The 21,364-nt window shown below is 37.7% G+C and overlaps 2 protein-coding genes across 4 annotated transcripts in view; one reads left to right on the top strand and one right to left on the bottom strand.

Moving 5' to 3' along the window:
* Positions 1 to 11,393, top strand: part of LOC103709070 (probable DNA gyrase subunit A, chloroplastic/mitochondrial) — a 32,391-nt gene extending 20,998 nt beyond the window's left edge. Inside the window, exons 20-28 of one of the 2 annotated variants that reach the window (XM_039124825.1) lie at positions 2,386 to 2,467; positions 2,612 to 2,776; positions 2,873 to 2,974; positions 5,450 to 5,583; positions 5,869 to 5,989; positions 6,677 to 6,731; positions 6,836 to 6,935; positions 10,835 to 10,940; positions 10,979 to 11,393. In XM_039124825.1, coding sequence (XP_038980753.1) covers positions 2,386 to 2,467; positions 2,612 to 2,776; positions 2,873 to 2,974; positions 5,450 to 5,583; positions 5,869 to 5,989; positions 6,677 to 6,731; positions 6,836 to 6,935; positions 10,835 to 10,928 — 853 coding nt within the window. In that variant the 3' untranslated portion in view covers positions 10,929 to 10,940; positions 10,979 to 11,393. Of the gene's footprint in view, positions 1 to 2,385; positions 2,468 to 2,611; positions 2,777 to 2,872; positions 2,975 to 5,449; positions 5,584 to 5,868; positions 5,990 to 6,676; positions 6,732 to 6,835; positions 6,936 to 10,834 lie in introns of both variants that reach the window. The other variant, XM_008794252.4, reaches the window with a different exon arrangement.
* Positions 11,394 to 12,031: 638 nt separating this feature from the next.
* LOC103709069 (ADP-ribosylation factor 2-like) lies at positions 12,032 to 20,474 on the bottom strand. 2 transcript variants are annotated; one of them, XM_008794249.4, is made up of 7 exons: positions 20,337 to 20,474; positions 19,718 to 19,876; positions 18,083 to 18,153; positions 17,773 to 17,892; positions 15,573 to 15,691; positions 12,683 to 12,764; positions 12,032 to 12,410 (listed from the first exon to the last, which is right to left on the bottom strand). In XM_008794249.4, the coding sequence occupies exons 2-7, from the start codon at positions 19,863 to 19,865 to the stop codon at positions 12,405 to 12,407; spliced, it is 546 nt and encodes a 181-aa protein (XP_008792471.1). In that variant the 5' UTR covers positions 19,866 to 19,876; positions 20,337 to 20,474; the 3' UTR covers positions 12,032 to 12,404. The 2 variants fall into 2 exon arrangements, with proteins under 2 accessions (XP_008792471.1, XP_008792472.1); XM_008794250.3 differs by having other exon boundaries at positions 19,718 to 19,873; positions 20,337 to 20,471.
* Positions 20,475 to 21,364: the final 890 nt, after the last annotated feature.

Genomic DNA, 21,364 nt, shown 5'->3' with positions numbered 1-21,364 from the left:
GACTATTGTAACTTTATAAATGCATTCCCCTTTTTTAATTGGAAGACTTCTTATCGATTCCTTTACATAATATTTTGATTGAAAAAAAATCAGCCTCTAAAATAAAATGGAAAAAGAAAAGGTAAAGCACCGAATTAAGAGACCTTTGTTTGAATCAGGCATTGGCATTGCTCCATCACGTACTCCTTTGTCTTGGATCAACCATTTTGCATCATGCATGCTGATTCGCATTTGTCAAGAGGAAAAATATGATGACAGGATAACCTATATGAAAAATTTCAATGGTTGATGGAATCACAATCATTTACCAAATACCCTTTCCACTAAGGGCTGCAAGAGTGTATAGGAGACTGACTAGAGTTCAACCTGTACCCTTGTGCAACCATATCCATCCACAGTATGGGATTTGTCCCACTAAAAATGAACCGGCTTCATCTTAAGTAGTATCCCATTCATTAGATGAGATTGAGTTGGACAGGCAGTGCATTATAGGGACATAAATAGTAATCCTAACTCTTGTTATATCAAATTATATGAGAAGAAAATATACTTTTATATATGCATGCACACATAGATAGACATGCATTTGCAAATCCAGTCAAGCGGAACCAGAAGACAGGTGTCCACAACCGAGCCGTTGAATGCAATCTACTACCTCTAAACTGCTTACATTACCAAAAATCATGTAATTTGGGGACTCATAGCCTATGCATCATGTGGCTAAAAGTGGGCATTGTATCGTGTTAAAGTGTTATTTATGATCTGTAAGTAGTTTTGAGGTGGTAGATCACATTTAACACATGATTGAATCCGACTTAAAATCTGGTCGACTGGATCCTAATCTAGTCTAGATAGATATCTTGGATCGGGTGAGTTGGTCATAGGCTCACAGCCATCTATTAATGATCCTTCCTTCCAAATTAGTCACACATGTGGGTAAAGCATGCAATTCTGTTCTTGGCTAATCTATGCTCAACATCAAGTTCATGTTTTACATTTAATAGCATTAAAATAGTCGAATGTTATGGTTTTCTGCAGTGAATTTTGGGAGATGCTTTCATGGTTTGTTTTCATTCTGGAAGCGTTATATTATTTCTTTTCATTTTTAGAAGTATTTTTTGTCCATATGAATTCTCATTATGTACTTTGGATCGAGGGTTCTGTAAAATTTACAGATGTTCGTATTATGAAGTAGTCAACTCAACTTTATCATGATGTTATGGATGTATTTGCACCTTTTGAGTTGACTTGAAGACGTGAATCCTGTTTTTCATTGATGAGGTGTCCATTGTGCTGCTTATACATAAGTTTGTTGAAAACTACTATAGATTGCCATTAATATTTGGATTATGAATTAGTTCTTACCAAGACATCAATAACTACATTGTGATTCTAAATTCATTACTAATTTAAAATATACAAGTAACTTACCTCTTTTTCTGCCAGTTTTATGGCAGACTGAGATATTTGTGTGATAACATCTTAGCCTTTTCTGTTGGCATGAATTTATGCAGCTTATGCAACTTGAATGAAATTATGCTCTTAATTTTCTGGACAAATTCTCTCCTCTTAGTTATTTAATTTATCCTTCACTTATCAAGGTTGCATTGAATATGCTATAGCAAGGTTCTCCATACTAGATGGTACCATAACATGCCAAGCACACTATACCATACCAATATCGAACCGGTATGTAGTCTCGCACCATGCCGATAGTCAATATGCCTTGCCCTCTCGTACCGTACTGTGTACCGACACTGTAATAGGATGGTACTGATGTAGGGTCTGGTACTGAGATGGCGAAGGCAGCTATAACATGTCCTTTGTTTTTTGCATGCCTCCTATACCAATGGATTTGAAAATTGGATACCTTCATTGCAGAACTGAGTAGAATTTGTAACTCTTTGCTTCCTGCCTCTTTTAACTCCTGCTGTCTATATGTGTGCAAATACTCAAAGATGCTATAATTTTTTATCGGACAGTGTTTGCCACTTGCTGCTGTTTCTATCTTGCCACTGTAGATCTCCAAAATTCTGTCGAAACTTTCTAATCCTTGAATTCAAGTGGCTGCTCAATTAGCAGAATAGGAGATGCACTCAAAATCATATTTAGAAAGTTTTGTGCTTGTTCTCTCATCTAACATTTTTGTCCATATATATAGGAGTTCAATGGATAGCATGTATTGGACTATTTAATTATGCATCATCAATATTTTTTATGGCATGTTAAAAACCCTTAATGGTTGTCAATGATACAAATAAATGGAACTCACTCTTTTTCTTATGGTGCATATCTAGGAACTTTGCATTTGAATGTAACTCAAATTCCACTAATAATAAGGCTGTATCTTAGGCAAGTATGTAACTGATGTGATGCATACTGCAGTGATCAGGGAATAGTTTACTCGGCTCGTGCTTACAAGATACCAGAGTGCACTAGGAGTGCTGCTGGCACTCCATTGGTCCGGGTATCCATATCTATATTCTATTGCTTGTTCATGTTTTTTTTTTAATTCTCTGAATTCCATATCTCTATAATTTATTTAAATCTATAATTGCGGTTATTCATTTTATCTCTCACTCTCTCTCTCTGTGTGTCTGTGTTGCGCTAGCTACTATCATTATCTGAGGGAGAGAGAATAACCTCCATCATTCCTGTCAGCGAATTTGCTGAAGATCAGTACCTAATAATGCTTACTGTGAATGGGTATATTAAGAAAGTTCCTTTAAATGCTTTCTCAGCAATCAGAGCAACAGGAATTATTGCAATACAGCTGGTATATCTTGTTACTGATCCACATGCCATTTATGCATCATTTACCTTTAAATAATCTTTCATATTTCTCTCAATTTACCCTTTTTTAATTTTGCAGATCCCTGGTGATGAGCTGAAATGGGTTCGTCGCTGTGCGGATGATGACCTTGTTGCAATAGCTTCCCAGAATGCAAGGATTATTGTAAATTCCTGTAACAAGGTTCGATACCTAATATTCGAGTCAATGATGCAAGTTTAAGCTAATTTACTTAAAGTGGCAGCATGTGACACCTTAAAACATCTTAAACTATGGACAGGGCGAAAGTAGGTCTGGATTCCATGTATCAACTGAGAATGCCAGAAATTCATTTATAACTATAGAATTAGAACAGGCAAATTTTAATAGTGTATAACTTATAATAGGAAGGAGAATTAGAGCAACATGATATCTGGCCCAAATTTTATTATCATGCTTTAATAATTGATTTATTATTTAGCCACAATTTTCTGGGTGTTATGACAAAGCATAATCCTGCAGTAGTTCATGATAATCAATAAAAAATGTATGCGTAATTTGAGACATGACAATAATATGTGATTATTATAATAATCTTGGAAGCGTATAAGCAGTTAAATATTGAATTTCTTAATATACAGGTTATGAAATGAAAATTTGAAAGTTCGAAGTCTTAATGTAAATGACTATGGGCTATCGCTATTAAAGCTAACATGGATTAAGGACTATACATATAATGACAAGCCTTATCCAATATATTTGAGATTCACAAGCAACCTACTCTCTGATGATGAGCCTTATTGCTTCAAGTGTTTGCATCTCTCTATCTCTCTCATTGATGTTGCTGGTAACATTAGAAGACAAATCAAAGGAATGGAGGCTAATTATTGAAAAATTCAGCAAGAAATTGTCTTTCCAAAAGGAGGCTTCTCTCAGTTAAAATAGCTTTTCCTTTTTTGGGTATTCTGAGAGTGATATGCCTTTTCCTGCTCCTATTGTGCCATGACATATTAATTGTTATCTTGGTGAAGAAATGGGGAAAAAATGAAATGACTTTCTTTAGAGTAGCTACAAATATGTCGCAAAGGCTCTGCACGTGGTTGATTGGTAAGCTTGCCAGCTAATGGAGGTTGGTGATTGTGCTCAATTGTTTGATAGGTTCTCTCCATTGTAATTTCCAAAATGAGTGGATTCAGGGGTATGGTTATTTGGGAGGTTTTGCATTCAAAATTATAGGTAAACGGTGCTGCTCACAGACATTGGCCTTTGACAGTTTGATGTCATGATCAGAGTTCAGGAGTTGGGATGCATTACAAGTATAATCCTTTTTTCAAACTGAAAAACATACATCTATTTGTGGTCTCCCAGAAGTCAAAATGCAGAATGGTCTCTTGAACCCAAGCTTCTTTGACGTGAACTATGATCCTTTGGGTTTGCTAACCCACAGATACAGTGAAGTTGTATTTATTTTTGCAATGATGAATTAATTGCATCCACAACGTTCAGTCCCCATGGTAGGTACGGCATAGTTCATTTGATGTCAGACAATTTAGCACAAGATATTGTGCATCTTGGTTTGATAGTTAAGATTTGTATTGTACATTAGGTTGTGATACATTATTAAGATGGATCATGTGATAAAGCCTCCAAGGTGATGAAGATGCAGTTTTCTCTGCACTCTTTTTTTTTTTTTTTGAAATTTTTGTGTATACATGTTTGTGGAACCATACACAAAATAAGAAAGAAAAAAGAAATCAAAACCTGACTGTCTATTGTTTGCAATATTTGAAATCTAGGACTTGGTATGAAGTAGTTGTTTGAGTTTTAAGGATGTAGGTTGTTGGTTGGTCATATGAGAAGTTGTTTGGGAGCAAGGATTTAAGTAATGGTGTATACCAGCTGTACCTGTGCATACCAGTTGTACCATACCATACCAGTAAGATACTGGTATTAGTATGCCTTTTGGTACTGTATGGTAATGATATATGTTATGCACCTCACTTTTGCTGTGTTGGCACCAGCAGGCAGCTTCTGTGTTAGTACCATACTGTACCGTATAGATAAGGTATCAGTACAGATGATGGTACTAGTACTTCAACCCTTATTTAAGAGCAAGCCTTCGTAATCCTGTTTAGGATTAGTTTTTTCAAAAAATATAACCATCTTCTGTTGGCTTAACTGATTGTGGAAACTTCTAAATATTTGTGAGTTTGTCAAGGTGCCGTCAGGCTATGCCATTGCATGCAGACTTAGAAGCCAAAACTATGAATTTGATGATATATCGTAATGCAGTTCTTTTAATTATCTCAAAGCAAGTTGGTACATAGTTGGAGCAAATCACCTTCCAAAACAGCCTTCAGATATATCTGAAATATGCGGCAGTGTATCCTTGATTGTGACATTTCAGCTACTGGGTCTGCAAACATTAATTGTCTTTAATGTATCTGCTATCTGATCATCTTAGGAGATCCTTTTTGAATGCAATTAGCAGTCATTTTAAACTCAGTTTAGTTGCCTGATCTCCTTGTTTACGTCAGAAGATTAGGCCTGAAGTTCACTTGACAGCTCTGTTTCTAGCTCTTACATTTCTTTGTATTTTGCCAAAATTCGAGGGATTGTTGACTGTCTGTTTATTAATCATATTCTCTGTTTATGGATGTTTGCCCATCATTGATCCAGCTTCGTGCGCTAGGAAGAAAAACAAGGGGTGTAATATCGATGAAACTGAAAGGAGACAAAATTGCATCAATGGACATAATACCTGCAGATTGGCAGAGAGACATGCAAAAAATGCCTGTTAGTTCTGGCAGCAGGTAACTTTAATATTTGACTGGATTTCCTCTGTTGGCGATTTCATGATTATATACACACAAACTCATGCAAACAATCTCTCCACACAAATAGCAAGACTATATATGAAAACTATCATTTCTTTTTTAAAAAAGCAGTTAGACTACCATTCATTTGCATAAGCTTGTAATAATAATTAAAACATATCAGTGTCTGTAATATGGGTTCCCAACATCTGCTCATGTCAATTTTCTATTTTGGTACACTGAATGTTTATTGATGTGCTTATGTAAATATATCATTGGCAGGGGTAGAGATTTAGGACCCCCATGGCTGCTTGTTGTGTCTGAAACTGGTCTTGGTAAGCGTGTGCCTCTAGGTGCATTTCGACTGTCAAGTTTTAATAGAGTGGGCTTGCTCGGTTACAAGGTATATCCTAGCTCTATCATCTCTTTTTTTAATGGACATTTATCGAGAAAATTGTGAGCTAAACCTTTCTTATCTCAACCTAGGACCCCTCATAAATAAAGCTATCTCTGCATTGCACATTGTCAAACTACGCATTCTCTCTCTTCATTAGTATTACTCCTAAGCATTCTGTCCATGTATCTGAATGCATACTTCACATTCATTGCCATGCATCGTTGGTTCCATCATCTTTCCTAAACTTTATTTCTTTTGCTCCTGTTTAATGCTCATCATCCATGCTCTGAAAACTTTGACAGCTCAAGAATTTTCTTTACAATTTTTTAAGATCAAACATATTGATCTGGCTAATTTGCATGAGAGCTTGCAATTTGTGGTTTATTCAATGTAGTAATAATTACATAAAATTATGAGGGTGTATGCCTTGAGTGGTATATCAAAATCAAAGCACTGAGGAAGCTTGTCCTTTAATCATAGATGCCTTGTTGAGTCTCAACTCAACACGAGTCTCACTACTGTGCATTCTATAACTTGTCCAGCTAATAACTTTGTTAACTTTTTTAATAGCATTCAGCCTTCCTCATGTTTCACTACCTCATCTCAAACTTCTCTAGATTCTAAACAGTTGCCAGAACAGCATGCATAGGAAAATTGGTCTAGTCTTGCTTATCATTTATTATTTGATTGCAGCTTCCCCCCGGTCATCGTCTCGCTGCAGTATTTGTAGTTGGGTTTTCATTGGCAGGTATTTTCTTTTGCTTTGATCTGTTTATTATGACCAGTTATGTAGATACTTATTTTCGGAACCCAAGTTTGTTTACTGGAAAAAGAAAATGTTCTATTATACAGAAGATGGCGAAAGTGATGAACAAGTAGTTCTAGTTAGTCAAAGTGGGACTGTAAACAGAATCAAGGTTCGGGATATATCTATCAAGTCACGCTCTGCAAGGTACTTGTTATATATTGAGTTTCATTTTTTTTGTTCCTCCCATTAACTGATTAATAATTGCTGGATTTTAAATATGATGTCATTATTTGCAACAATACACAATCACATTTTGTGGAATTTATGATTTTTGTTATTTGCAGGAAATTGAGTGTTGATTGATGAGATAAGAAAAAAATAAATGCTGAATTGAATTATAAAAAGAGACTGGGAGGATAAGGGCCTATAAGTTAACAGAAGGAAACTTAGCATATAAATGTGATTTTAGTGAAAATAGAAACAAAGATGAGAACCCAGTGAAGGTTGATGGAGAAGAGTATATAGTGATTGAATTTGTTATTTGGAATATATCACATAGAATAATGGGGAGATAGATCAAGGCATCTGTAAGAGAACTAGATCATACTCATGGTAAGAGTCCAATCAAGGTCGGTGGAATCGTTCCAAATCGCCCGGTTCGGGGCGTCCCCAGTCGTACCAGCCACGGACCGGGACGGTTCCAGTGACGAAAATGAGACCGGCGTCGAAGGGGGAGAAGATGAAGGAAAGAGAGAGAGGGAGAGGGAGAGGGAGAGGAAGGAAGAGAGAGGAAGGTCGAGGCCGGTCGGCGGAGGCAGGGGAGCTGCCGCACGGAGGAGGGAGCTACGGAAGAGGGGCTCGCTCCAGTTCCGTGTTCCGTTTGAAATAAGAGGCTGGAGCGACCCTTTTTATTTTTGGTGTTTTAAGTGAAAGTCGGCATAACTCATTGACGACTTTCACTTAAAAACCTCAAAAATAAAAAGGGCCCTCTGGCTCCTATTTTGTTTGAAACAGGGGATTGAAGGGGGCTCTTCTTCCGCAGCTTCTCGACGGCTCTCCGGGCTCCGCCTCCTCCGCTCAGCGGCTCCCCAGCCCTCCACTGGCTCTCCGTTGGCCTCCCCCTTGTCTCTCTCTTTTTCTCTCTCATTCTACCTCCCCCAGCTTTTTCTACTGTGTCGGTACCGGCCCGGCACGGGCCCATACCGACTCGTCCCGCTGGACAACCAGTACGGTGCCCGGTACTGGGTCCAATTCTTTGAGGAATGAAATAATGCAAATGATTGTGGATGAAAATCCTACAAAATTTCATTTATGTAGATTTTGACGATTTTAAGAAAAATGTAGAAATTTGTATTGCTAAGGCTGTAATTAGTGTCTCTTTGCTAATACAAATACAATAGAGGAATTATGAATGCTATTTGACGATGTGTTGATGAAAATTCATTATGTAAGGGAGTTCAATATGTTTGTACATGGTGTTCCTGGTTACATGTAATGCCTGTTCCACTTCCTCCGTCCCAGCTCTATGCCTTCTATCAAACAAATATTCGATCCTAGAATAGCTCATCTGGTACCCACATGGTCTAAAGTAGCAGTGCCAATAGGTTAGTTTGGATTTGGTGAGGTCTTATACCTGCCATAATTCTCAGCTTGTCTGATTTGCATGCCATTAGCACTGGAACCCAACAACAAGACAAGTAACTTACCTTCAGTTTGGTGGATAAGATTTGCGGGTCAATCAAAAAATGCCACTCATATAGAAACAATTTATCTACCTTTTACATTGCATCAATATCATAATATTTTTAAGTTGATATCCTATCTGAGTCTTTGAATTTGTTAGAACATTTCATGGACTAGATTTGGCAAGTGGCATGGTACTGTTCACATGCTAAGGCTCATTTGAAGAAAATAGAGGTCCATGCCAATCTGTATTGGTCGGTGTTAGCCCATGCCTAACAGCACGGACCACCAGACGGTAACTCTGCACACACTCATATTACATTCATATTTACTAGCATTGGTGCTTACCACACAATATGGACCAGCATGTGTTGACACTTAGCTTGAGAATTTTAAGAGAATGCCTTGGATGAGGTTTCAGAGGTTCAGTAGTACATGGGCCAGTTCATGTTTGGTCCAAAGCATGGATTTAAGTGCCAATCAACACGGCATGGCATGCACAATATGTACCATGCCAGTGCCTTACTTGCATGCAGCACTAGTGTGATGCCTGTTGTGCGAAGTGCTAGCGTCGCTCAGTGTGGCATGATATGTACCATGCTAGTGCCAACCCAGCATGACATCAGCATACAAAAATTAAAGCTTAAAAAAAATTATATGTTTAATTCTCTGTATGGAAAAACATCACAAACATCATCAGTATTCTAGTGTTAATGGTGTTCTAGCATTTACACCAAAAGTTTTGCTACAAGCAAGACACATTTTGCCACTGATAGATGCTCAAAAGATAAAGCAAATGTTATTCTGTATCAATTCTGTTAATAACTAAAGATAACACTTATCAAAATTAATTAACAAAGAAGTAAGATATCAAAACTTGATTCCAGTCTCAACAAAAGAAGAACGAACAAGTCTAAGAAAGGAAAAACAAATTCCGGAGAGTTTCAAGAAAATATATAAGAAATTCTCAAATCATGAAGTTCACTGGTATTTCAATTGATGTGGTAATGTGTCACATTCTAATGCGAAATATTGGCTTTTCTTGCCAGTTATTTACTAAACCCCCCTTATTGGTGAACAACTTGGGAAAATGGCTGAAATGCTGGAGACTTAAATTGAAAGGAATTACATGCAAGTCAAAGGGACAATAGACAGAACCTTGTAAGGTATCACAAACAACTCGAAAAAAATGTGAAGCTGTCATATATCACACATGATTCACAAAAGATTACTGTTGACCACTAATACAGGATGAATTTGGAAGAGATTCTAAATGGGTAGTCTGTTGATTTTTTCATTAAATACGAAACACGACCAAATAATTACTGAATATGAAGACTCTGAAGGATTTCTATTTTCTTGCCTTGCAAACATTGGATTTTCTGATTATTAAAAATTAAACTAAAAATTGTTTCTTCATGGCATTTAACACCATAAATGCAAAATGAACCATTGAAGTTTGAGGTTAATCACTGATTGCACTATGTACTCAAGTGAGATATTAATTGCTGTTAGTGCCTCATTTACACCCAAGAATGAAAAAGCACTCTTTCATCTAGTGATCATGGAAATTTAGCCATCCAAAACCTTTGGAAAATGTTAAAGATATAATTACTTAGCTGCATTCTTAAGATTTCTTGAAACTATTTGAGTAATCAGGCTATGATTTGTTCTTGTAAGGATCCGTGCGGGCGTGTGTTTAATCCCACATCGGTTATTTGCTGGATAGATCTTGGATACTTATACAGGATCAAGGAACTAAATAATACTTTATGGCTAGCCATTTTGAGTAAGATCCTGGGATGTTACAAATGGTATCGAGTGGACACGTCTCATAACTTATGTGGACTAGGAAACATTGCAGCTAGGATCATGGAGGCTGACCATGGGCCTATAGTGGTGTTTGTGATTAGATTTAAATGGATTTGAACCCTTAGGTTGACGAGGACGTTAGGGCTTAAATGAGGAGAGTATGTAAGGACCCGTGCGGTCGTGTTTAGTCCCACATTGGTTATTTATTGGGTAGATTTTGGATAATTATACAGGATCAAGGAATCCAAATGCTACCTTCCGGCTAGCCATTTTGGGTGAGATCCTAAGTTGTTACAGTTCTTCACCTTTCTTTATATCAAGCTGCGGCTCAATTGGGGCCTAATGCCTGATAACATCACAACCACCCCTACCTCCCCACCTGCACAGAACTCCTAAATGAATGGCATTCAAAATTTGACAGGAAGTGTGCCCCTGCAAGGGTGCATCAGGTGTGGCATTCAAACTATCCTCCCACTAGCCGTTGGGTTATGAAATTATTGTTTAATTTGCTTGTTTAACTTTTGGACTAAAAGTTTAGTTACATCAGATATATTATATTTTTTTTCTTGGTCTTTTGTTTGTGACCATGTCTGTTATGAATGTCATAGGGGAGTTATTCTTATGAGACTGGAGCATGCCGGAAAGATCCAGTCCGCTTCATTAATATCTGCAGCAGCTGATGAAATCGCCGTGGATTATTGACTGCAGCTGTAAGAAAAAAAAAATTGGTTCATCATACAGCTTAGACACAGGAAACAAGTTTGGTGCCTACAGCACCAGACGACAGAAAAGAGTTTTGGATGATGCAGAGTTGTGCATTTGGAGCCAACCCTTGACGTACACCGGGGAAGACTTGGCTCTGGCAAAAATCATTTTCCGTTCCGAAACTCTGCAAGAGGTAGAGAATGTAGGCGCAGATCTACCATGTAGATTCTTTCAGAAGTGTAGGATGCATAGTTACCGGATGGACATTATCAACAATTGTTTGTATGCTGTCAGTTCTTTGTGATGACCGGTTTCTGTGACAAGCTGGTTTAATTATGACACAGATATCAAGCGTCGTGTGAAACATTTGTCGGAGACTTCCTACAACTATTAACAGAATTTGTAGTCCATATATTTTATGTTGTCATGTGTGTCTGCCATATTATGCTAGCACGCTACAAATGATGGATCCAACTCGTGGACTTGTGATAATTGTGATGGGAGCAGGAGCTCGTCAAAATTATAAAGAGCAAGTGCACAGATGCAGGAGAGAGAACATCATTTAAACTGTTGATACTCGTTAGCTTAAGATGCATGCAATCACCCTTTTGTTTTGATATGTAAATAAAATTCATACTCCAACCAAGAATGGTATTGCTGAGATTTGGTAAGGCTGTTCCGTTAAATGGCCTGTCAAAATTCTAGCTCGAGTTGCTCTCCAATCTCTTATGCGTCCACAGGAAACAAGCCAACAAAATTGTATCCAGAATATTGTTTTACTAGTATGCATAGCTTCTTAATAGGCTTTATAGGGTCGATAAGGTCTGAAAATAGGCCTCTTCTGTATCAACTCTGAAGCGGTCGTATTTCATCCCTCAGAATCTGGCTTCAATTGTACATTAACCTTAACGCCAAAAACAGCCGCAAGAACCTATAAACAGCGTGGTTGCTGGAGGGGGCAAACATGAAGATTTTGAGATGCAGCTTGAGCATCAAATCCATCAAATTTAGGATGATAAATTTCAATAAATAGGTGAAAAACCCTTGACGAATTCTGATGGAAACAGACGACAACATGGTAGCAACACATGGACGAAACAGACATTTGTGAAAAGCAGCATATATCAATATCATTCGTCTGCTTAGATGCTATGATAAGGCAAACAACAGCAGGGTTAACATCCCCAACTATTAACTACACAGCTTCTCACCAACCCAAAGCAGAACACAACCCTGTACAATAACCACTGAAATGTAAATAGATCATATTCTACCCTGTAGACTGCATAAGTCAAATGCTCCAAAGCTCGGTGACAAAAGGTTCTGAACAGTACAACAGAAGCGAAAGAAACTTAGAAAAAAGATGGTAAACTGACGGCTCAAAGTGTCACTACAGCAAGCACCACCACAACTGCACGAGGTATATATAAGCCAGAAATATATTGAAATGCTTTACCCAGCATGTTGAAAATTTTAGGCCTGGAAAAGAAAACAAAACAGCATGAGTGGAACGTTATGGCTTCAAAAAGACAATGTTGATATGCCTGATCAGGCCCCAAAATTCGTATTTTATGCAAACATTAAAATTATAGCATTGTGCTAATAAAGGAACAAAGGTACAAAGACTGAAAGCACTCCCAATGTATACAGGGATATACCAGCAACCCTATTATTTAAGTTAAAAAGTCAAACAACACGATTCAAATTAAAATAAATAAATAAATAAATAAATAAAGGGAATAGACGCGCACCTTGTTGGCGATGTTGTTGGAGAGCCAATCAAGCCCCTCATACAACCCCTCACCCGATGTAGCACAAGTGCTCTGTATGTACCTGCAACCAAATCATACATCTCCTGGATAAGTGGCTGATTACCTCCTTTATGCAGAAGGAAGGTAGAAGAGCAAAATCAAAATGTACAAGAAAAGCTCAGGTAATAAAGTAATAAACAGGAGATTTAACAAGCTCGAACTTGTCATTAACTAAACATGCTCTAAAGTATGTCAAAGTGTACATAGTCCCTACTTAGAGCCAACTTGCACTGGGAATCCCCTCATAAATTTCAGTACGTTCTAATTCTTAGCATGCCCTACAACAGTTGAATGAAGTCATGAAGTCCAGAATGCTCCCACCATCCGCGATCAAAGAATCATTCACTATGAAGTCCTCTCAGTCAAAATGTTGATACCATCATTCTGCCCAGTATCGGACTATGCATTTTAGCATACCAAGAAATACAATACAACACGCAAAATCCATTCCAGATGATCAATATGAAGGAGACAGAACTGTAAAACAGAAAATCCTCCACAAATCCAGTCTAGACGTAAAAAGGAAAACAGACCTTAACTGAGAGAAAACAAAGCAATACTATCAATGAATCATTTAAAATGATAAGCACCGATTCAGCTTATTTTATTTTCACTTTATGAACAAGGCCTCTTTTATATTGATATCAAGCCTTATGCACAAAAAAAAAAAAGAAAGCTGAGAAAGATTAAATTTTTGGATACAAAAATATTCCTGATACGGCCTTTTTTGGCCTCCAAATAATAATATAAAATTATAAGATATAGTCACTCAAATAACAAAACAACCAAAAAATTGTATTGGCAAAGATTTATAATAAAATAATATAGTCACCATTGCAAAATAAGAGAAATTTAAACTACGAACAAGACTCAAGTTTGAAAGGTTATTGAGACTGCATGTTGAACTACATCTAATAAAGATCACAATGAAGATCAATAAAAGAAAGCTACAAACCCAATAAAAAGAGAACCCTATCAAAGAGGGAATTAACTTGAGCAAGAAAAAAACTGTAGCAGCATCAAATTGCAACCTAACAGGAAAAAACTATTTATACTGATCCGAAAAAGGAAGATCTCTATTTTTTAAGCAATACACGTGCAATGAAACAATGTAACGAGGCATGAAATATAATATTTTTAACCCCTTAAAATATCCTGCTCCCAAAATTTGAGTGCTAACATCACGATCATAACAAAAAATACAAAATCCCAGTAAACAATTTTTTGAGACGGAACACAATAGAAAAAGGAGGAGAAAGGAGGAGGAGGGAGGGGGAATCATCTTCAAAAATTTCATTTTTGATGCCAAATTAAAACTGGACCTGGCTCCCAAACAACCTGCCCTCTTCCATTAATATCTGCTGCAATAGAGAGGACAAGAAGGCCGGGAGGGTTCCCACTCCTAAAAACAGGGCTAAAGAGGGATAAGAAAGGGTACTGATCGTTAAATAAGTAGTCCCGACTTTGAACCAGCCAGTTCGGGCGCACACTGACGACGATTTGGATGTGGTTCGCCCCTAACCTGTGCAGTTCCGCTTCCATGCAAACTGAGACTGCGTTGGTTCAGTCTGAACTACCAACAGGGTGGTTTCCAAAGCCTTGAGCTGAGCTATATGTTATGTTTTGCTACTGAACTCATGAATGCTTTCTTTAATTCACTGATATTTTATAATCAAGGTGATATATGGGACACGAGATGACATGTTAGGTTAATTGAACAATTACAGATCCTTCTTCTAAAGCTCACTATCAAATCAACTGTGGAAGTCCACTAGTGATCATTCACAAAGTATACTTATCATCCACGTCTATGGAATTCAGAGAAAGAAAAATGACCAAATACAAGCAGATACTAATTTCTATATTAGATGGAGAAAAGTAAGAGACACCAAGGTCAAAATAAGAAATCAGAAGGATTAATCTTGTAGGATCTATTGGGCATTCAATGCCTAGCATGAAGTCAGATTCACATGACCGACATCAACAACCAGGAATCTTGATTTGTTTACGAGACAAAAACATATGTGATACCCACCAGAAAGCAAGAATTAAAAAACCTCATCCACAATAAAACCATATGGAAATACCAGCATTCTTGGGGATATGGATAAAACAGGAAAACAAGAGCATGTATCTAAGTTCCTTCCCCATTTGGAACCTTGCAAAGCAAATATCCCTTGTCTCAACCAATCATATGGAACACCTTAATTAGGTGAAAAAAGGCATATTTTCTACCAAACTGGAGCTACAATTATACGTGAATATCTTCTAATTTAAAAGTTTTAAAAATTTAATATTCTTATTCTATTATTCTTAAATCTGATGAATTTGTCTTTGAAATTATGAACACACCTATCTCCATCAAATGACAAAAACAGCTCATTAAAAAAATTAGTTACAACCAATCATCATCCTATACAGAACTAAAATTTGTTCCAAAAAAAAATCTCAGTACTCATTGTTATGTTTATCAAGGACCAAAAGCAAATTCTTTAACCAAGAAAACCAAGGCTGGCACTCAGTTCTTTTTAAATGCAACAGATACATCAAATTCCCTTAGTACAGAATGCAACAGATATATCTTAGCCGCCTACAATTTAATAGACCTTCCAGAACAAGCTCATGGTCATATAAGTAATGATAATTATTTCTAGGGTCACTTGTCTCAATTTTCCTATACCAAAGTTATCATAATGCCTTGTCATCTAAGACTACATATGATCCTCCTAACAGGAACTCTATAAACACAAACAATACCAGTTTAATTTGCATAACAAGAAAAAGAAATTGGAAACACAAAACATTATGATAAAATGGACAAGTGCTGCACCAGTGTCGTTGACGCAGAGAATGAAGGCCAAGCTTATCAGTAATCTCAGCAGCATTCATTGCATTAGGAAGGTCTTGTTTGTTTGCAAACACAAGCAGCACAGCATCACGTAACTCATCCTGCAATCATCCCCAAAAGAAAACCAGTCGCCACTTACACAATTTCATATCAATTGAAAATATTAAGTAAATGAGACAGTAGTCTCAAAGCAACTTAAGTAACATGATCATAGTATCATAAAGTATGAATAAAGAAACAACATATCAAAAAAGTCGATTTTTTAAAAAAGATAAATAAATAAGAGGTTACAGTAAAATATAAATTAAATGTTTCCACAACAGGCTCAGAAAAAGACATCCACTTGAGCTGTTGCAGTTAGCAACACCTCCTTCCGGAACACCAAGTGGAGCCAATAAAAATCAACCTTGTATGATCAGACTATGAATCTATTTGAGTCTTACCTGAAAAATTTGGTCTGTTTCTGTAAAGGTCCTGTCATTTCTAAATCCTAGGTTATTTATGTCATGATATCTATCACAAACCAAACATTTATTAGGACCTCTCATATAAATTCAAGATACGGCTCAGAGTTTCAGCTGTGCGCATAGAGACAAAGTGACAGCCATGTTGCATTATTTGTCACATTAAGGTGCAGTTTTTAAAGAGGTTTACCTAATTCAATGGGTTACTTTGTAATTCTGCAAACTGGTAAGTTTGAAACCAATTTCCCCTACATTTCCACCTAATACAGTAAAAACAACAATTCTAATTTCAAGGTTATGAGAAATCAAACGATCTAGTGCAAAATGGATGTTGGGGCCAAGAATCCAATTCAACAGAAGCACATCAAATCATCGTACACAATCCCACAAAACATTAGAGCTTGGTGCATGCCAAAAAATGTAGCTGACAGGAATGGGACAATGATTATGCCAAAAAATAAGTATGGATGGTAGCTGTCACTTATCTAAGGAGCTCTATGCAAGTCACATAGAGTCGAGTCATGTATAACATGAAAATTCAGAACATATAATTTATTTTTCTAATCCAAGTCCTAAATAAAGCCTAGTGTCCATTGGCAGGCAAGAAATTTCAAAGAATCCAAAGCCAAAGCAACAATTTCAGTAACATATCATTTAACATTCATTTTATAGTGTTAATATGAAAATATCTAGACTATTATTTTTCAAGACACATAACCAAGAAAACAGTATTTACTTGAGACTACATTTTCTGATGAATCTACCCAATTAAGATAATTACTATTTGTTAGACATTCTCTTGTTACCAATCACTCGAAGACATAGTTATTTCGTGCCTAATTTTTAGGAATCAATAAATCAGAAACTGTTAATTCACGATATTACTACTTAAAATTAGAAACAATCACCTGGATTAGAACTTAGTTAAGAAAAAACCACATGACATCAAATAAAGCCTAGTGTCCATTGGCAGGCAAGAAATTTCAAAGAATCCAAAGCCAAAGCAACAATTTCAGTAACATATCATTTAACATTCATTTTATGGTGTTAATATGAAAATATCAAGACTACTATTTTTCAAGACACATAACAAAGAAAATAGTATTTACTTGAGACTACATTTTCTGATGAATCTACCCAATTAAGATAATTACTATTTGTTAGACATTCTCTTGTTAACAATCGCTCGAAGACATAGTTATTTGGTGCCTAATTTTTAGGAATCAATAAATCAGAAACTGTTAATTCACGATATTACTACTTAAAATTAGAAACAATCACCTGGATTAGAACTTAGTTAAGAAAAACCACATATGACATCCAATTCAGTAGCAGGTTAGTGCACAGTTTTAATGGGGCTCAAGAAAACATCAAGACTAGCAAATTGACAAATCCTTAACATTGTCGCCCGCTCAACAATACCAATTAATTACATGAAGGTGTAATTTTCAAATATTTTGAAAACGATATATCTCAAGAGATTCAAACAAGTTGCTCTCGTTACCTCGACAATTGTATTCTTGTGCTTGAAGGATTGTGAGTTTGTGCACTAGGTACACTGAATTAAATACTATTGCACATCAATCCATACGAATTCATGCATATGCGTGCATACATGCATGTCCAAGGTCAAATTCCAGGAGACAGATATGGAGGGCCCTTAGCCACACAATAATGAAGTCATCTTAATGGATTGTCAATAAAGAAACTAAACCTACCTCATTTAGCATCCGATGGAGCTCATCCCTTGCCTCAACAATACGATCTCTGTCATTGCTATCAACAACAAATATCAGCCCCTGAGTGTTCTGGAAGTAGTGCCTCCATAAAGGCCTGATCTGTTTTTTGTCACGCATCCAGATTATCAAAACATCAGTCAACAACTATTAGGAATATAACTAATTAGGTTAGCAATAATAACCAACTCTTTAATCTATAGAATCATGCTTATAGTTTGATTGGATCTAATTAGGTATGAACTAGAAGCATGCATTACCAATCAAAACAAGCTTTCATTATGCACATTACCTTATCCTGACCACCAACATCCCAAACAGTGAAGCTAATGTTCTTGTACTCCACAGTCTCCACATTGAATCCTGCATAAATTCAGATATCAATATAAGAATATATATGCATTTGTGAGCACAGCTAGCTCAGCCGCAACATTTTTTTCCCTGAAACACAGGATACATGTTTTTATGAACATTTAATCAAATATATTACCAAAGCTTGCAGACTAAAAAATCTGAGAAGGCAGACAGATAATGAAAGTGCATAATACAAAAGAAGGGAGAGATAGAGGGGAACAAAGTGAGGGGAAAAGGGAGATAGAACTTTTACCACAACTTTTTAAAACCCCATACAAGCTTATTCTCAACCACTATATATGACTATCTAAATACCTCATCTACAAAAGTATCGGTCACTCCTATTAACCTTGTTTTTTTTTTCATTAAGTGCCTGAGATAGAAAAATCTAGCCTACATAAGCATCAGCCTCTGTTACCTAATATAGTCGCACAGGAAGCTGAAAGTGAATACGAATGCGATTGCACATAAGAAAATATTATATCATATGCGAAATCTAAACCAATTGATAAAACGAAATAATAACAATCAGAAGTGTGCAGTAGTAAGTCATTGGTGACAAGAATAGAATGGAATATCATTTTCACACCAAACATTAGGGGCACAAAAGAGCCAATCTAAGCCGAGCTGAACCAAGTTGGTGTCAAACCGGTTGCTACGGTGTATCAGGGAGCTTCTCAAGGACAGCTCGACCTGAAGCTGACCTTGACATATCCTGTTCAACCGGTTACGAGCCAAGCCAAACAGCCCTTTGGTTCTCTAATCCAACTCTGTGAGCTCCAAAAACTATTTGATCTTGGCAATTGACCCCAGCCTAAAACAAGTCTCAGTCAAGCTGATCCCAAGCAGCTCAGATTGTTTGCAGCTCTAAAGCAGAAAGCTGCTTTTGCCAAAATGCACAATTTGTTGGTGTCAAACCTAGATCCCTCCTTGCATAAGTCTCTAAACAGGTAATGACACCACTAATTTATGTATAAAGAACAAATATGCATTCCATAGTGTAATTTCCCACATCATAGCCTTCCTTATGCCCTCAAACTATTCCTTCCTAACATCTATGTGTCTCACTTTTGGGATAAACCAGCCTTGATAGATACTATCAAGAGGTTGTTCTTTTTGTTCCTCCTAGTTTTCAATTTCATAGGCTGACTAAATCACATTTATCTAAAATAACAAATACATACAAATTTGCGTCCATGCGGGCATGCATGTAATATAGCAATCAGGTAAATCAAACATGGAGAAAATGCATCAACTAAATTTAAGGGATCCCAGAAATTTCTGAAAAGCCTCCAAAAAGTGAAAACCGCAGGTCAGATCGAACATGAAGATGGCCCAACATAATATATCATCAGTACATCACAATTCAACGATTGAAAGTTCTAAAGCGAGGGGGGGAGGAGTTACAATCATACAGATGACGAATCGGTTTAGCCAAGAAAAAATAATAAAATCACCTAACCTTTAGAAAAATCAATCATCTTCCTTTCCATCTACACGAAGCCAGAAACAGAACCGGCAACGGACAAACTGGGAAAAAAGAAAAAATAGCGACAAGGAATTAAACGCTCACCGATTGTGGGTATGGTGGTGACTATCTCTCCAAGCTTGAGCTTGTAGAGGATGGTCGTTTTACCAGCTGCATCAAGCCCGACCATCAAGATCCTCATCTCCTTTTTCGCAAATAAACGGCTGAAGAGTTTCGTGAAGGTCAGCCCCATTTTTCTCCCTGCTGAAACGCAAAAAACTCACATCTCAAATCCAAAATACAGAAAAATAAAAAAGCAAAATGAAATAGATCGCCCAAGATCTTAACTCCGCCATAACAAACAACGGATCTGTAACAAAGATCGTAAGATATAATAATGATCCGCGAATCTGAGAGAGAATCTAGGGATTCATCTGTCGAAAAATAGAGACGGTACCACGATCTAATACATACACGGAGAAACAAATCCAAGATCTACGAGAAAAAAAGAAACCAATCCAAGATCTACAAGATAGAGGAAAAAACACTTCAAGATCTACAAAACGATAAGCAAAAGATAAAAATCGATCAACATGAACAGAGACGACTCAAGAAACACCGATCTATGACATGCAAAAGCGAAAAGGAATCAAAGATAAGTAGAACGCGAAGAACAAGGAATTGATCTCGGATCAGTGCGTGAAAACGGAGATCGAGATGTTACCAGAGAATCCTCTCCGAAGAATCTGTGAGAGAGAGATGGAAGTCTTTCTTCGTCTCTTCCCCGGCCTTCCTCTCCCCCTTCCTCTCGGTTAAAAAACAGACGGAAGAGACAAGTAGCGGTGGTTATGTTGCTCCGCCCCCTCCTTTTATAGCGGCGAGCGGCGAAGAATGGGATCCGGCGTCAAGCTCACGCCAACGTGGGGCTGGAACCGGGCCGGGCCGACCCCATTCCTGAGCCCGGACCGACATACTTTTCGGGCTTCGGGCCAGGTTTAGGCTCGGATATCGTTTCAGCCCGAGCCCGGCTTGAAATGCAACAAACGCCCCTTCGTTCCTCTCCGCACCCCAATGTCACGTGACCGTCGGATCAATTTAAAGAATTTTAGACTGCATTGTCCGGTTTGTGGCTTTGGCCGCATTCAGGCTGGTCACATCCCAACGCACTCAAAGTGGATGAGTCCAGTCCGGTTCGACCCAGTTGGCTTCTAGTGGATTTTTTTTTTTTTCTGTAGAAAGAGGAGCAGCAGCTTGAATACAAATAGTAGTGAATGGGAAAGATACAATATAGCCACTGTTGGGGGAATAAGGTTTTTCCCCCAAATGACACGAATGCCCCAGAGAAGCCGCACAATCGTCGACCCTGGAAGGCCGAAGTCGGCACCCGAACTCGGAACCTCCGACCTAAGAGAAACCCCAATGCCCGAGGCCTACTTTTGTCAGCCACCTACTACGGCTATACGTCTCCGAGGTCCGGCCAGAGACCGTACTATGACGCCCCTCCGGCATTTATTGCGCATGACCGCTGTGATCCTCCGGCACACTCCACAATGAATGCGGATCTCCGGCTTACTCCACAATAAATGCGGATCTCCGGCTTACTCCACAATAAATGCGGATCTCCGGCTCACTCAACAATTAATGCACGTGACTCCTGTCATCTACGGACTCCCAGCTCTCCACGGCAAATAAGCCTAGCAGAGTCTAGTCAACTGTGATAAGTCTCTGATCTCGGCCATACCTCCGACGCTG

Source organism: Phoenix dactylifera, chromosome 3 (assembly GCF_009389715.1).
Source record: "Phoenix dactylifera cultivar Barhee BC4 chromosome 3, palm_55x_up_171113_PBpolish2nd_filt_p, whole genome shotgun sequence".
Taxonomy (NCBI): domain Eukaryota; kingdom Viridiplantae; phylum Streptophyta; class Magnoliopsida; order Arecales; family Arecaceae; genus Phoenix; species Phoenix dactylifera.
Note: the sequence above shows the minus strand (reverse complement) of the source record. Positions and strands in the feature narration are given on the sequence as shown.

Bases quoted from the DNA above. Each gene is read 5' to 3' on its own strand.
- LOC103709069 (XM_008794249.4), bottom strand. From the start codon at position 19,865: ATGGGGCTGACCTTCACGAAACTCTTCAGCCGTTTATTTGCGAAAAAG. The intron at 18,154-19,717 runs GTGAGCGTTTAA...GAATTTATGCAG, and splicing joins CACCACCATACCCACAATCG to GATTCAATGTGGAGACTGTG. The intron at 12,765-15,572 runs GTGCAGCACTTG...ATTTGGTTGCAG, and splicing joins TCTCTGCGTCAACGACACTG to GTACATACAGAGCACTTGTG.